The sequence below is a fragment of the Cherax quadricarinatus genome, chromosome 46 (genome assembly GCF_038502225.1).
Source record: "Cherax quadricarinatus isolate ZL_2023a chromosome 46, ASM3850222v1, whole genome shotgun sequence".
Classification (NCBI taxonomy): Eukaryota; Metazoa; Arthropoda; class Malacostraca; order Decapoda; family Parastacidae; genus Cherax; species Cherax quadricarinatus.
This window is the reverse complement of record NC_091337.1, coordinates 12,429,622-12,446,801: the sequence shown is the minus strand read 5'-3', so window position 1 is coordinate 12,446,801 and position 17,180 is coordinate 12,429,622. Positions and strand designations below refer to the sequence as shown.

Sequence of the window (17,180 nt, the reverse complement as noted above, 5' to 3'; positions counted from 1 at the left end):
CAACTGCAGCAACACACCTAAAGCCAATAATAACCCAACAAAAAGCTGCAGTAAGAATAATCACTAAATCCCATCCCTGGCAGCACACCCCCCCCACTCTTCAAAGATCTAAACTTACTCCCAGTTCAGTACATCCACACTTACTACTGTGCAATCTATATCTACAGGGCCTTAAACTCTAATATCAACCTTGACCTAAAACGCTTTCTTGATAGTTGTGACAGAACCCACAGGCATAACACCAGAAACAAACATCTCTACGACATTCCCCGTGTCCGACTAAACCTGTTACTAACTTGTCATGATTGTGACCAGACTTACCTGGAGTTCATTACCTTTGTAAATTGTGAGTTCATTACCTTTGTAAATTGTGAGTTCATTACCTTTGTAAATTGTGAGTTCATTACCTCTGTAACTTGCTCAGCTATCAAAACTTTGGAGTCCACTCCCTGGACCAATTATGTACCTCTGTAATCTTTTGACTACCACCCACAGGATGGGTATGGGGTGCATAATAAACATATTAAACTAAAACTAACGACTAAACCTTTACAAAAATTCAATGTATGTCAAAGGCCCTAAAATCTGGAATACCCTACCTGAGAACTCTAGAACTGCAGACACATTCATCACCTTCAAAACTACCATTAGAAAACTTCTTATCTCCCTGATACACCCCGTCAACTAACTACACGAATACCACCTGGTGGTTCACACTTACACTCGCTCACTCATTTGACCATAAACAGAAATATTAATCTCAGTCTTAAAATAATGAATCCTGTGATACTCCAATACTGAAACTATATACTGTGCCAAAACAAAAGCATTCACATTGCTAAACTCACAAACTAGTATTTAGTCACTTAGCCATAATACCAACTTACCTCATAATTTGTAATATTTTACAATTAAGAATAAAACTAAGTATGCCCGAAATGCCTAGCCATGCTAAGCGTTCTAGTGGTACACTCTGTAATCACAATTTTACTACATGTAAACCAAACAATAACCAAATTTCTGTAAACTCAGCATTGTAATCCTTATAGAGAATAAACTTTGAATTGAATTGAATTGAATTTGAATTTGAATTGAATTGAATTGAATTCCTTTATTGCTGTACAATAAAAGGTGTTTGACGCCTGGCCACTGACTGTGGGTACTACAAAGTTGTGCTCTCTCCCCCTAGTACTATGATTGCTTTGGTTCCCAACCTTGACAAAATTGACAGCAAGATATTCTGGACACTGTTCGTGAGCAATTTTATAAACATGATTTAGCTTCAGTTGTTTTACTCTGTCTTCAACATTCAGCATATCCAACTGCATATCCAACTGGTGCATGGTCTGCCAAGTCTTTTGCTTTCGTAGTGAGTGATTTTCGTGTGCAAGTTCGGTACTAGTCCCTCTAGGATTTTCCAGGTGTATATAATCATGTATCTCTCCCTCCTGCGTTCCAGGGAATACAGGTTTAGGAACTTCAAGCGCTCCCAGTAATTGAGGTGTTTTATCTCCGTTATGCGCGCCGTGAAAGTTCTCTGTACATTTTCTAGGTCGGCAATTTCACCTGCCTTGAAAGGTGCTGTTAGTGTGCAGCAATATTCCAGCCTAGATAGAACAAGTGACCTGAAGAGTGTCATCATGGGCTTGGCCTCCCTAGTTTTGAAGGTTCTCATTATCCATCCTGTCATTTTTCTAGCAGATGCGATTGATACAATGTTATGGTCCTTGAAGGTGAGATCCTCCGACATAATCACTCCCAGGTCTTTGACGTTGGTGTTTCACTCTATTTTGCGGCCAGAATTTGTTTTGTACTCTGATGAAGATTTAATTTCCTCATGTTTACCATATCTGAGTAATTGAAATTTCTCATCGTTGAACTTCATATTGTTTTCTGCAGCCCACTGAAAGATTTGGTTGATGTCCGCCTGGAGCCTTGCAGTGTCTGCAATGGAAGACACTGTCATGCAGATTCGGGTGTCATCTGCAAAGGAAGACGCGGTGCTGTGGCTTACATCCTTGTCTATGTCAGATATGAGGATGAAGAACAAGATGGGAGCGAGTACTGTGCCATGCGGAAAAGATCTTTTCACCGTAGCCGCCTCAGACTTGACTCTGTTGACTACTACTCTTTGTGTTCTATTTGTGAGGAAGTTATAGATCCACCTACCAACATTTCCTGTTATTCCTTTAGCACGCATTTTGTGCGCTATTACTCCATGGTCACACTTGTCGAAGGAAACAAACCATACCACGGGAGGGGATAGAACCCGCAATCAGTCGCGTCGCGTTAGGGACGGTCTGGAGTTTTGAGACTCTCTGATAAGATAAGATTTCGTTCGGACTTTTAACCCCGGAGGGTTAGCGACCCAGGATAACCCAAGAAAGTCAGTGCGCCATCGAGGACTGTCTAACTTATTTCCATTGGGGTCCTCAATCTTGTCCCCCAGGATGCGACCCACACCAAGGTACCTATTTGCTGCTAGGTGAACAGGATAACAGGTGTAAGGAAACGTGTCGAAATGTTTCCACCCGCCGGGAATCGAACCCGGGCCCTCCGTGTGTGAAGCGGGAGCTTTAGCCACCAGGCCACCGGTGCAATCGTGTCATTACGATTTCGTGAGATTTGTCTAAGGCTTTTGCAAAGTCTATGTATATTACATCTGCATTCTTTTTGTCTTCTAGTGCATCTAAGACCTTGTCGTAGTGGTCCAGTAGTTGGGACAGACAGGAGCGACCTGCTCTAGACCCACGTTGCCCTGGGTTGTGTAATTGATGGGTATCTAGATGGGTGGCGATCTTGCTTCTTAGGACCCTTTCAAAGATTTTTATGATATGGGATGTTAACGCTATCGGTCTGTAGTTCTTGGATATTGCTTTACTGCCCCATTTGTGGAGTGGGGCTATGTCTGGTGTTTTTAGTAACTGTAAATTACCTAGGATAACCCCCAAATATGTCAGTGATTTATTTCCATTGGGTTATTGTTTCCTAACATTATACAGTTCACGTAATTCAAACATTTTTATGTGGGACTGTTATTTGAATCCATCTTGATTCAATAGATTTATTATGCAACCCATACCAGAATTATTTTTGCATAACATTTGGCATTTCCATGAATGACACAATTAGTGTTAAGTAATCTCCGTGACACTGATGTTCGGTAATCAAAAGATTAGACACATAATGGGTCCAGAGACCGGGATCCACTGTATCCTGGGACACGTATCTTACGAGTGTTGGTCGGGATCCACTGTATCCTGGGACACGTATCTTACGAGTGTTGGTCGGGATCCACTGTATCCTGGGACACGTATCTTACGAGTGTTGGTCGGGATCCACTGTATCCTCGGACACGTATCTTACGAGTGTTGGTCAGGATCCACTGTATCCTGGGACACGTATCTTACGAGTGTTGGTCGGGATCCACTGTATCCTGGGACACGTATCTTACGAGTGTTGGTCGGGATCCACTGTATCCTGGGACACGTATCTTACGAGTGTTGGTCGGGATCCACTGTATCCTGGGACACGTATCTTACGAGTGTTGGTCGGGTAGGATAGTAAAGGGCCACGTCAGTTCCCCTGGCTTCTAATAGTATGTTATTTTTCCTCTAAGCTACCTTGTCCATAATTACTATTGCATTTGCCTTGTCTGCTTTCGTAAGGAAAGATCCTGGACTTCAACTTACGACAGCAGACAAAACAAATGCGACAGTAATTATGGACAAGGTAGATTATAGGGAAAGAATAAACATGATATTAGGAGACAGGGAAACTCACGCGCCTATTAAGATGTGGTGAAAAGTGTCTCCAAACTTCAGTGCTCTATGACCCTTATGGGTTTAGTACTTATGATAAGAATAAGAATCCATACTTCAGTGGTATAGAAAAATAATGATTTTTTTTTATTCGCCGGTATTCTCCCGGCCCGGGTCTTTTCCAAGTAGTGGTGACCCGGCCTTGGTTCCCTATCTGGGGAGTGTCCATGGGAGTCCATGGGAGGAGGTATAAGTACCCCCTCATCTTTGGGACCAACTGTCCCCAGGCCTAGCCACATTCCTCGCCCTCACGGGGCTCGTAGGAAGAAGCTAGGCCTCTGGTCTGCCATCTGCCCCGCCCCAAAGGGGCTCGTGGGGATGGCAGCCATATGAGCTGCAGATGGTAGCAAGCTCAGGCCTTCTCAAAAAAAAAAAAAATATTATAATCATAACCATGATTTTTAAAGAGGTGGACCGGTAACCCTGCGGAAGTCCTCGTTCAAATAACCAAAAGCTCCAGCTGTGGCTCATCATATGACTAAGACCCACCCCAGGAAATACTTGTCCTGATTTCTGGCAAATATTATACCTACCTACCTTCAGTGGTAGGATTCATACGGCTACCGAGCCTCTGTAGCCCTTAACTGAAGATAAGAGATAAGATAAGAACACCAACTAAAAGGAAACTTACTCGCTGGCCTTGATAGTTCGTGCACATCACTGTGTTCTACATATCGATGGCATAATCTCGAAATAATTTTTTTAGGGCGCTTGTTTCTCCTCATTTTTCCGGGTATAGATTATGGGACACCAGATACATTTATTTTTCTGTGACATTTTCTCGAACTTTGTGAGGGAGCCTGTTACCAATCCTAATGTAGCGTGAGTGTGTCACACTTCCCAGGGTTTAGGTAGCCAGTTCACCATTCTTGTTTGAGAAGGCTTGTTTATGGGCTCTGTCAGTAATTCAGTTTCAAGTTTGGGAATTATTTCAGCCCCAGACACTGGAAGACAAGACTCAACACAACTTGCTATATAGAAGCCCTTATTTACAAACAACAACAATCACGTATTTGACATACATTGTCCTGGTGAGTCTACTAATTCTTCTTGGTCATTTAAGCATCATTAATACTCATTTTAATTTATTAACCGACAATGCAGTTTTCTATCTTTCAATTATTGGGGGATCATTACAATTTGAAAATGAAAATGAAAATTCTTGGCTTCATATCAAGAAGTATAAATAATAGAAGGCCAAGGCTTATACGTACTTCTATTTTATATATCTTTGGTTATGCTTCATTTAGACCACATTGGTCATTTCTGGTCTCCATATTACAGAATGTACATAAATGCACTGAAAAATATGCAGGGAAGTGCACAGGAAAATGTGCAGAGAGGAATGATGTTGGTCCCATATATCAGAAACCTCTCCTGCGAGGAGAAGCCGATGGCATTGAATTTCCTCTCTGGAAGGATGTAGAATTGAGGAGGAGTAAATAAAGAGGACATAAATACATGGTGAAGATATAAAAGAATAGAGTAGCAATACTATGGCTGGAACAGCTCACCAAAAGTCCACACTTAGAAGAGAAACCTTATAACAACATTTTGGTCAGTCCTGGAACATTGTCAAGTTATAGCAATGGTTCAGGATGGACCAAAGTACATGTTTGTGGTGAGATTATGAACATATATAACCAAGACAGGACTTACAGCAATGGCTTTAAGTTGGACAAATTTAGATTATAAAGGATATAGAGAAGTACTGGTTTGGCAATATAGTTGTAGATGAGTGGAACAAACTCTTAGTAAATTTAACCCTTGACTTGATAGGGAGAAAATGCAGCTCATACAAATAAAAACTGGTGGGAACCCCAGTTGGGAGTGAAAATACTAGTCCTGCTGCATGATTCAGTGCAGTGGGGGTAAGGAAATAGTTTAGATTATTAGCATATAATTATCATTGGATGTTCTGTGGAAGTGATCTTAGGGATGGGACTTATCCTCCCCTTCCCTGCATCAAATCTGAATGCTTCCCATTTCCCAAGCACTATATAACCCCTGTGGGTTAAGTACTTTTCCCTGAGTAAGATAGATAAAAGTGATAGAAGTCAGAGATGCTTAAATATCTGCTTAATAACATTTCAGGAATGATGTCAGCAGAACCAGATTATGGAGCTGCTCTTGGGCTCATCAAACACCTTCCTACAGAGGAACTTCGTGATCTTGTGAACAATGATGATAAGCTCACTGAGCTTATGAAGGACCTACCACAGGTTTGTTCCAGTATATTGTTTGAGACCAATCTGATGTACAGTATTTTACAATGTTAGATGCCTTATATAATGATGAATTTAGGAGGGTATGTAAAGGAAGGAAATTAGAAGTGAATATAGGAAAGAGCAAGGCGATGATGGTAACAATTGAATTAGGTAAAATATTGGATATAAGATTGGAGAGATGGAGTATGAAGGAAGTGAATGTGTTCAGATATTTGGGAGTGGACTTATCAGCAGACGAAGTGAACCATAGATTTAATGAAGGGAAAAAATGGGCAGTGTATTAAAGCATTTGTGGAGACAAAGAACATTATCCATGTTAGCAAACGGGGGAATATATGAGAGTATAGTGGTACCAATATTCTTATATTGGTGTGAATCATGGGTTGTGAATCTTGCAGCAAAGTGGTATACCTGGAGTATACCTGGAGGGTATTTCAGGGATATAACTGAATTATACCTGGAGAAGGTTTCAGGGATGAACTCCCCTGTGGCCCGGTCCATGAGCAAGCCTCGTGGTGGATCAGGGCCTGATAAACCAAACTGTTACTGCTGGCTGCATGCAAACCAATGTACAAACCACAGTCCGGTTGGTCGGGAACTGACCAACCAGACTGTGCTTGTCCAGCTCCTTGAAGACAGCTAGGGGTCTATTGGTAATCCCCTTATGGATGCTGGGAGGCAGTTGAACATTCTTGGGCCTCCTGACACTATGTCATCTTTAGCATACTCTTGGTGTGCTTGCTTTTCATTGGGGGGATGTTGCACCACTTGCCGAGTCTTTTGCTTACATAGGGAGTGATTTCTGTGCAGATTTGGAATTAGTCCCTCTTAAGATTTTCTAAGTGTATATTATCATGTATCTTTCTCAGATGCATTCCAAGGGACTTGAACCATTCCCAGTAATTTAAGCATTCTATTGTTCGGTGAAAGTTCTTTGTTTATTCTCCAGGTCTGCATTTTCACCTGCCTAGAAAGGGGCCGTTAGTGTACAGCAATATACCAGCCTAGAGAGAACAAGCAATTTGAAGAGAATCATCATTGGCATGGCATCCCTAGTTTTGCAGGTTCTCATTATTCATCCTATCATTTTCCTAGCAGATGTGGTAGAGACATTGTTGTAATCTTTGAAAGTGAGATTCTATGACATTATCACTCCTAGGTCCTTAACATTAGTTTTTTGCTGTACTTTGTGGTTGGAATTTATTTTATACTCCGATCTGTTTTGCACAATTGTTGGATATCCAATTGGTTGGTGATCTTGCTTCTTGGAACCCTTTCAAAGATTTTTATGATGTGGGACATTAGTGCTCTTGGTCTGGAGGCAGTGGGATGTGTCCAAGGGCAATGTGTAATGTAAATATTATGCAGAGAATTTATAGCTTGCAAATTAGGTGGTGTGGAGTTCCTGTAAGTATTATCCAGAGGGCTGAGGAGGGGTTGTTGATGTATTTTGGACATTTAAAGAGGATGAAGCAAAATAATGTGACTTGGAGGGTGTATAAATCTGTAGTAGAGGGAAGGTGGAGTAGGGGTCTGCCTTCAGAAAGGTTGGAGGGAGGGGAGTAAAGGAGGTTTTCTGTGCAGGGGGCTTGGATGTCCAGCAGGCATGTGTGAGCATGTTAGATAAGAATGAGTGGAGACAAATGACGAGTTGTTGGAGTGTGAGCAAGGTAACATTTTGTGAAAGGATTCAAGGAAACCAGTTAGCAGGACTTGACTCCTTGAGGTGGAAAGTGTAGTGCCTGCACTCTGAAGGAAGGGTGAAGATATTTGTAGTTTGGGGGAGGCATCTGAACTGTTGTATTGGCATGCCTCTGGCAAGACAGTGATGGAGTGAATGATGGTGAAAATGTTTCTTTTTAGGGTTACCATACCTCAGTGGGAGATGACCATTGTGTTAGAAAGAAAAACTATGTTTTTCTGTAAATGAACAAGAAGAATGTAAGAATGAATATCATTGCAGTTAAGATCACTCCATTTAAGATCACAGTGCCAAAGGTAATGATTTTTCATATTATAATTTTTGAAATTCACAGTGGGTATAGCACACTGTTTTGCCATTTTTATGTAATGTTACTTTATTTACAAATCTTCAGAAAGTCTTTGTTGATTTAAACTTTAAAAACTTGTGTAGGTTTATAAAAACTGTTGAAGTTTGACAGTCTGACTATATTATATTGGATGAAGGACTTTCTGTTTGAAAGGAAAGTGCAAGCAACAAGAGGAAAAATGTTCTCATGAGAAAATGTTGATTAAACAACAGATGGATGATAATGCAGTAATTCATGTATACTAGTGCCATGTATAACAATAGAAATGGAAGAAAGCTACATAAAGAATATAGATTGTGTGATAAAATATTGAAAGCCTAAGACAGAAGAATCTATGAATAATTATAGACAATACCACTGGAATACCTTCTTGATATATGTATGGCAAATTTATATAAAAGATTTTCACAACATACCAGTTACAGTGCTCCTCACGGCATTATGCCGGGTGAGCGCTCACATGCCTTCCGTGGTGAGAGGAAGTGTTTCACTTTTGTCTCTCATCCACCCCATCTTTTGTCTGGTCTCTCCCTTGGTTTTGGGGCTATACATGTTTGACTATGGGTAAAAGGAAGTCTTTAACACCTGAAACAATAGATCAAATCATAGGGCTTCACAAAGCTGGGCACCAGATGAAAGAAATGTTGATGTGTGTGAGCGTTCAGTGAGGAACTGGGTGGAGCGTTTCAAGGCTGATGGTGGTGCCAAGATACCATTTGCCAAATCTTGGCCTGGCCCCTCAAAGAAGACATCTGTTCATACCTTAACTGTGTTAAAGAAGCAGTTAGAGAGTACACCTAAGATAACTGCTAGAGAATTGAAAGAAAAGAACCCAAATCTTCTATCAGAGGTGTCTGTAAGAACTGTTAGCAGATGTGTGTCAGAATTTGGCTACAGTAGTCACTGCCAGGTTAAGAAACTAATCTTCTCCAAGCCACAGAAGAAAGGTAGGCTGGATTATGCAAAGAAATATCTTCACTGGAATCCTCAACAATGGTCAGAAGTACTTTGGAGTGATGAAGCAACCTTCACTGTCACCTGTAACCATGGTGAACATGTGTACCGGCCCAGAAATAGTGACCCACTAGACCCATGCTACGCCTGTAGGACCAACAAACACCCACACTCGCTCATGGTTTGGGGGTGTTTCAGTACTCAGAGTGTTGGTACACTCATTGTGCTTCCCAAAAAAACAGTATATGAACCAGTATAATTACCTGGAGTTATTGTGTGGCAATTTACCTGAGACGTTTGACAAGTGTGGGGCTATGGTTTTTATGCAGTATGGTTCACCATGTCATACCACCAAATCTGTAGTTCAGTGGCAAAAGGACTGTGAAGTGAGGTTCTTTAATGACTGGCCAGGCAATTTCCCAGACCTAAACCCTATTGAGAACCTCTGGTCAATAGTGAGACGAAGTTTACTGGGCAAGGATATCAGTTCCATCCTGTGGCTGGAGGCTGCTCTACATGAGGCATCGAATAATATATCTCCCCAAACCCTCAAGAATTTGTGCGAGAGCCTTCCTACATGGCTGATGGATGTGATTAAACATTGCACCAAGTATTGAAACCTCAGTAAGTGTGCAGATATATATACAGTGGACCCCCGCATAACGATCACCTCCGAATGCGACCAATTATGTAAGTGTATTTATGTAAGTGCGTTTGTACGTGTATGTTTGGGGGTCTGAAATGGACTAATCTACTTCACAATATTCCTTATGGGAACAAATTCGGTCAGTACTGGCACCTGAACATATACTTCTGGATTGAAAAAATATCGTTAACCGGGGGTCCACTGTATATTATAATCTTTAATGGTATGTGTTTGTGTTTTGGTACGTGTGTGGGGAAGGGGCAGCATAATGCCGTAATGAGCACTGTAGGTAAGCCAAAATTGGTATAGTAATTTCTGTGTAATGTATAATTTACTTGTGGTTATTTAACTTTTGTCATGGCTATATGTACCAATATTTTGTCTTATTTTACAGTAACTGTATTGAAAAGTACATCACATTATCTTCTTGAAGAGTGATATTAACATACTGTACAAGTGTTCTTTCATATTAGCGGTATTTATTAACTATTATTTTAACGTTACAGGTAAGTAATTTTGCATTTTAGATAAAACTTGTAATGAAGAAGCCTATTTAAAAATTAACTATGTATATTATCCTCCAACAGATGAAGAACTTAGCAAGTGAACAAGAAATGTTACTAGCAGCAAACAAATCCTTGGCAGAATTCAATTTGTCCCTTGAACCTAAATTGTCACAGGTAACCAATAATTTATCACTGAACTGTGTAATAGTTAGCCTATTGTAATAAGTTTCTTGGTCGTGTAATTAATTTTCTTAGCCTAGTAGTCCTCTGGTGAAAGAACTAACTGGAACTGAAAGTTTTGTTTTGTCTGGATTCAGAGTTGGTACATATATTTTGGGGCACATGATCTGCTTGGGATTCTGAAAAATATGGAAATTTGGTACCACATTGCAACTAATAATTAATGAAAAATCAAGTGCCAGTATAATATTGATTATTTCTAGCAGAAAATTTGAATTTTTGTTGTTGGGTAAAGGGTTGCAATGGTCTTGTGTCAAAGTATGGAGTAAAGTCCTTAAAGGTTGTCCACATAGTATTTGGCTCCAAAAAAAATTTCATATGCATACCACAATGCAAGAGAGGAAAAGAGAAGCACCACATGTTTAAGGAGTTGGGGGACCCAGATAATAAAGTTCAGATCAAGAAGTATGAGGATTAGAGCAGATACTCCACAGAATTGGATTTGGTGGGATTTCACAGACTTGCCCCTCAAGGGAGGTTCCTTGACGTTGGTGAGGGGCTCTTGATCTAGGGAATTGAATCTGTGCTCCAGTTCCCTGAAGTGAGCCTGAATACCTTCCATCTCCCCTTCCCCGCATGTGCTGCATAATCTTATGGGTTTAGTGCTCCCCCATGATTATAATAATAATAATAATAATAATTCACAGACAGGAAGTGCTGGCAACAAGTTGAAGGTGATAGAGATAGGTCACTAGCCAAAAGTGGCCAATGCACAACTGCTTTTGTGTTACTTTTAGAGCCCAGTCAGTGGCATGCCACAGGAACATACCTTTAACCCTTTCAGGGTCGACAGGGCCTCTCAGAAACTTGTTCTCAGGGTCGCCAAAATTAAAAAAAAAATTATTTTTTCTTATGAAAAGATAGAGAATCTTTTCCCAATCATAATGGCACCAAAAGTATGAAATTTGATGGAAAACTTGCGGAATTATGCTCTCGCGAAGTTAGCGGTCTCGACGATGTTTACGCATCGGCAAGTTTGCCCACTTTGAGCCCTATTTTCGGACAATTCCACTGTACTAGTCGACAAAAATCATGAATATTTTGCTAGAACTCCATTTTTTCTATCGAATGAGTGCAAGAAACCACTTACCGATTTTAACTATCCAATACAGTGGTCAGAATTTAGCAATTTTGCCAATTTCACACAAATTTCGAAAGATGCCAATTTCCAAATAGGGTCCAGAATAAACAAGAAAGACATTCCTGGCACTAAAATGACATTTCCTCTGTTCATTAGCCATGTCCCAATGCCCCTCTTACATTCTTTTGCTTTCCACTTTGAATTTTTATTCTCACAAAAATAGAAGATTTACTGTTATGCTGACTACTGCATTAGTGTAAAAAATGGTATAAATAATATTGGCACACTTGTGAAAGAATATTAGACTCACCAGTTGACGTATATTGGACGCTTTGCATGATTTGTTTACTTTTGAACTTTGGTAAAAATCGAACATTTCTGCTACTTTGAGCTCAATTTCAAGGTATTTTTCATTGTAAAATCAGTCAAAATCATCTCAATTTCTGTAATATGTCTTCCATTCTATAGAATGAGACCAGGAAAACTAGAATACAACAATAAATACCATACGAAAATACAGTGCAAAGTCGCTGTTTTAATCCAAAAACACCGTCAGTTATTTTTTCTCATTACGCACTGTGCTGCAGGATTTTTTTTATACTATGCACACTGACCACATAGACCCATTCTTTCATATGTAGGCTTACCAGCTTTCTCTCACTAGATTTGAGGGCGCTAGAATTTAGGCATACTAGTACGTCAAAAACCCTAGTGCGTAAGCCGTACTAGTATGGCTGAAACCCTGAAAGGGTTAAAGGACCAACTGAGCTAAGTGCTGAGGACCAGTGAGGATTCCAGATCTGCTTGCCAGAGGTAGCATAGCTGAAAACAGGAGAAATAATGCAGTTGGTGACACTGTTAACCCTTTGACTGTTTTCGACGTATAAATACGTCTTACGAGCCAATGTTTCTGACGTATATATACTCAATAATTCTAGCGACTTCAAATCAAGTGGGAGAAAGCTGGTAGGCCCACATGTGAGAGAATGGGTCTGTGTGGTCAGTGTGCACCACATAAAAAAAATCCTGCAGCACACATTGCGTAATGAGAAAAAAAAAACTCTGATCATTTTTTTGGAATAAAACGCCGACTTTGAGGTGTATTTTCGTATAGTATTTATCGTTGTATTCACGTTTTCATGGTCTTAGGTGATAAAATGGAGAACATATTACAGAAATAGAGATGATTTTCATTACTTTTACGATGAAAACGACCTTGAAACTGAGCTCAAAGTAGCGGAAATGTTCGATTTTTACCAATGTTCAAGAGTAAATAAATCACACCACACGTCCAATACACGTCAACTGGGGAGTCTAATATTCTTTCACTAGTGCACTGATATTATTTATACCATTTTTACAATAATGCAGTCGTCTGCATAACAGTAAATTTTGTATTTTTTTGTATGAATAAAAAATCAAAATAGAAAGCAATAATAATATAAGAGGGGCCTAGAGATGTGACTAATGAACAGAGCATATGTTATTTTAGTGCCACGAATGTCTACCTTGTTTATTCTGGACCCTATTTTGAAATTGGCATCTTTTTTATTTTGCGTGAAATTGGCCAAATTGCCAATTTCTGACCACCATATTGGGTAGTCCAAATTAGTAAATGGGAGGTTTCTTGTACTCAGCTGATAGATAAAATGGAGTTCTAAAGAAATAGCTATGAGTTTGGTCAACTGGAACAATGGAATTGGCTGAAAATAGGGCTCAAAGTCGGCGAAATCGCCGATACGCATATGTCGCCGAGACCGCTAACTTCGTGAAAGCATAATTCCACGAGTTTTCGACCAAATTTCGAACTTTTGGTGTCATTACCATCGGGAAAAGATTCTCTATCATTTCATAAGAAAAAATAATTTTTTTTTTTTTTAAAAATTGAGCGACAGAATGACAGTTTCAGAGAGGGGCCTGAAACAGTCAAAGGGTTAAGATCACTTCTTGTGTTCTCTTGCCTAGAGTACTGTTTGGTGTTGATGGCTTTGTTCAGCACTGGAAGAGAGTGAGGGAGAAAGAGAGAATGATGAAAAAATACCTCATTAGTTCTTCCATCAAGATGAAGGGAAATGTGTTCATAAATGGATGTCTAACAAAAAAGAAACAATCTACTGTATAGGCTAAAAAACTCAGGCATGAGCATAAGGACAGCATTTATCACTGCTTCATTCAAGATGTCAAAATCATTGTTAAAAATCAGCCACAGGTCATACGTTTGAAATACAAATTAGCAGAATTCCTTAGATATGCAGGCTTGACTGAGACTTTATAGTCCACAGCTCATACCTATTAACCCTTTGACTGTTGCAGGCCCCTTTCTGAAACTGTCATTCTATGTCGATAAATTTTTGGAAAAAAAAAATATTTTTTCTTATGAAATGATAGAGAATCTTTTCCCGATGGTAATGACACCAAAAGTACGAAATTTGGTCGAAAACTCACAGAATTACGCTCCCGCGAAGTTAGCGGTCTTGGCTACATATACGTATCGGCGATTTCGCCGATTTTGAGCCCTGTTTTTGGCCAATTCCGTTGTTCCGGTTGACCAAACTCATAGCTATTTCTTTAGAACTCCATTTTTTCTATCAGTTGAGTACAAGAAACCGCCCCTTTACCGATTTGAACTACCCAATAAAGTGGTCAGAAATTGGCAATTTGGCCAATTTCACGAATTAAAAAAGATGCCAATTTTAAAATAGGGTCCAGAATAAACAATGTAGACATTCTTGGCATTAAAATAACATATCCTCTGTTCATTAGTCACGTCTCTAGGACCCTCTTATATTACTATTGCTTTCTATTTTGATTTTTTATTCATACAAAAAAATACAAAATTTACTGCTATGCAGACTACTGCATTATTGTAAAAATGGTATAAATAATATCAGTGCACTAGTGAAAGAATATTAGACTCCCCAGTTGAAGTGTATTGGACGTGTGGTGTGATTTGCTTACTCCTAAACATTGGTAAAAATCGAACATTTCTGCTACATTCAGCTCAATTTCAAGGTCGTTTTCACCATGAAAGTAATTAAAATCATCTCTATTTCTGTAACATGTTTTCCATTTTATCACGTGAGACCATGAAAACGAGAATATAACTATAAATACTGTACGAAAATACACCTCAAAGTCGGCGTTTTAATCCAAAAAAAATGATCATTTTTTTTTTCTCATTATATGCTGCGTGCTGCAGGATTTTTTTAATGTGGTGCATACTGCCCACACAGACCCATTCTCTCACGTGTGGGCCTACCAGCTTTCTCCCGCTTGATTTGAAGCCGCTAGAATTTACGCGTATAAACAGTGGCGTGTAAGATGTATATATATGACTGAAACAGTCAAAGGGTTAATGTCCACACAGAGTACAATGTACTCGCTACCTCATTGCAGTGCCATTAATTTGTGCAGTTAATAGTGCCATTCCTACACTTTTTTTATTGATAAATTCTTTTGCTTGTACATTTTGTTATAGATAAATTCTTTTGTTTTTTATATTCCATATACGTACTATCTCATTGTGTAATTTTACCTTGCATTGTTTATTTTTTGCATAACTGATTTTTATTTTGCCTTATTTTGTGTTATAAGTTACTTTATCATAGACTTGTAATCTGTACATTGTCCTTATTTTCATACCTGATTTTGTTTTTTAATAGTAGTCATACTAGCTAATTATGTTATTCCTTTCTCACTCCACTGTTCATATCTCACATGCTGGTGTGGGATTCATCTGTAAAAACCTGCATTTGTAGTCACAGTGGCGGCCCATGCTAACTTCCTTATGGTGTATAGAAATACCTAGTAGGATGAATCTTATTAGAGCCAGCTGGCCCAGCAGTTAATGCACTGGCCTGTGAGTTTTAGGACTCACTTGCCATGGGTTTAAACCCCCACCCGTTCTGTGATTTCTTTGCAGTCGTGTTATTACAGTTTTGTGAGTATTGTGAAAAAAAAATTATTGTCTTATACATATATGTAAAAGACTGTAGTCCTTATAGACATAAGCTGAGTTGAAGCTTGCCTGAAATGCTCTTCATAACTGGGGCTTTCCATGTGAGAGATGTAATGTCATCAAATTTTGTACAAATGATGTAGCATGTGGAAATAGATTGATTGATAACAGCCCTGAATGAGGCCAAATGGAGTTCCAGGAGTTGGAAGCTAGAGGAAAAAAAGGAAGGCAAAATTATGGGGAGTACATTAGCCCCTTACCAGATAAGTATCAAGAAAATGAGAAATAGACCTTAGCATATGAGAGGAAACTAGGTTTAGGTATTAGAACATTACATTGCATTGAATATCTTTGGACCAATATAGTTCTCTGGTGGCAGGTTTGATAACATTACATTTCTGCGGGAAATGCATTGTATGTTGCTTATATACTTTGCATCTACCCAGCTTCATATTTAAAAATAATTTAAGTCTTGTAGATGGGTTGTGGGGTAACATTATTAAAGTTTCATGTTATTTCAAATATAGAACAGAATGAGGATCATCTTCTTAACCCTTAAACTGGCCAAACGTAGATCTACGTTCACGTGCATAGCACTCCGAACATAGATCTACTTTTTTTTTACATGCTTTCAAATAGAGAAAATATAGGTCGGAGCACTATGCACGTGAACATAAATCTACTTTTGGACAGTTTGAGGGTTAATCAACCTTATCCAGTCACCTGAAAAAATAACTATTATATAGTTTATGTATCAAAAGGTGTCAAGTTTACTGAGTGTATATAGATAACTGTACAATTATTTTAATTTCAGGCTAAGCAGAACCTAATTTCAAAATATGAAGAAGCAGCTCAGTTGTCTGAAGAAGTTAATGCCTTGAAAGGAGAAATTGGTAAGTGTTTTGTATAATTTTTATTAATTTTCCTGAATACACTACTCCTTGGACTGGACAAAGAAAACTGCTCTAAAAAGTAATTATGTACCTGGTTGTAATGCTAATATAGAGATGTGTGCAATAACAATTTGGTATGCAGGACCCTTTGTCATGTTGCATTTTAAGTGCTTTAGTAGGAACAAATGTGACTTGGAAAAATTATACAATAGGGTCTCTTTCTCTTATCTAAAAATAATTGAAACCCAGGTTATTTCAGATTATGGAATTTTTTAGATTATAAGTGCCAGCCAGATATAAAATGAAAATTTTGGTCAAGTATTATTGCATAATTACAACTCTGTATGCAAAAAATGGCTAGCACATTGTCTGGTTAACAGTGGCTTGCTAACAAGGACCAGAGCAAGTTGAAAGCACATGGGACTTTAAGGTTTAGGTATTTGGAAGTCAAAGCATTCTTTGGTTTGGTATGATAGCCATCCAGTGTATTGTTTCGTGATAAAGTCTCCAATAAGAACCAGTGATTCAAGTGTTTTCTAGCTAGAGGTAGTTCTTAAACTTCAAATGATGATGCTGAGTCTGCACTGGAGCATATCCATTGATTGAAGTAGGTTTGCCAGTACTTCCGGCCCGGGTCTTCTCCAGGTGGCGACCCGGCGTGCATATCCATTGATAGTACAGTTTGGCTATCACTAATCTGGCATCATCAGGACCTGTAGGTTGCTGCATTAGTGATTTTGCTGGATTACAGAGTGGTTAGGTTAGAATACACTTAACCCAACGGCGATATTTATGCATCAGT

At 39.1% G+C, this 17,180-nt stretch overlaps 1 protein-coding gene across 1 annotated transcript; it reads left to right on the top strand.

Moving 5' to 3' along the window:
* The first annotated feature begins 4,560 nt into the window (after window positions 1–4,560).
* On the top strand, window positions 4,561–16,455 carry LOC128696700 (vacuolar protein sorting-associated protein 37C). Its single transcript, XM_070094532.1, has 4 exons — window positions 4,561–4,852; window positions 5,916–6,043; window positions 10,288–10,380; window positions 16,300–16,455. Exons 2-4 carry the CDS (start codon window positions 5,918–5,920, stop codon window positions 16,393–16,395), a joined length of 315 nt encoding a protein of 104 aa, XP_069950633.1. The 5' UTR covers window positions 4,561–4,852; window positions 5,916–5,917; the 3' UTR covers window positions 16,396–16,455.
* Window positions 16,456–17,180: the final 725 nt, after the last annotated feature.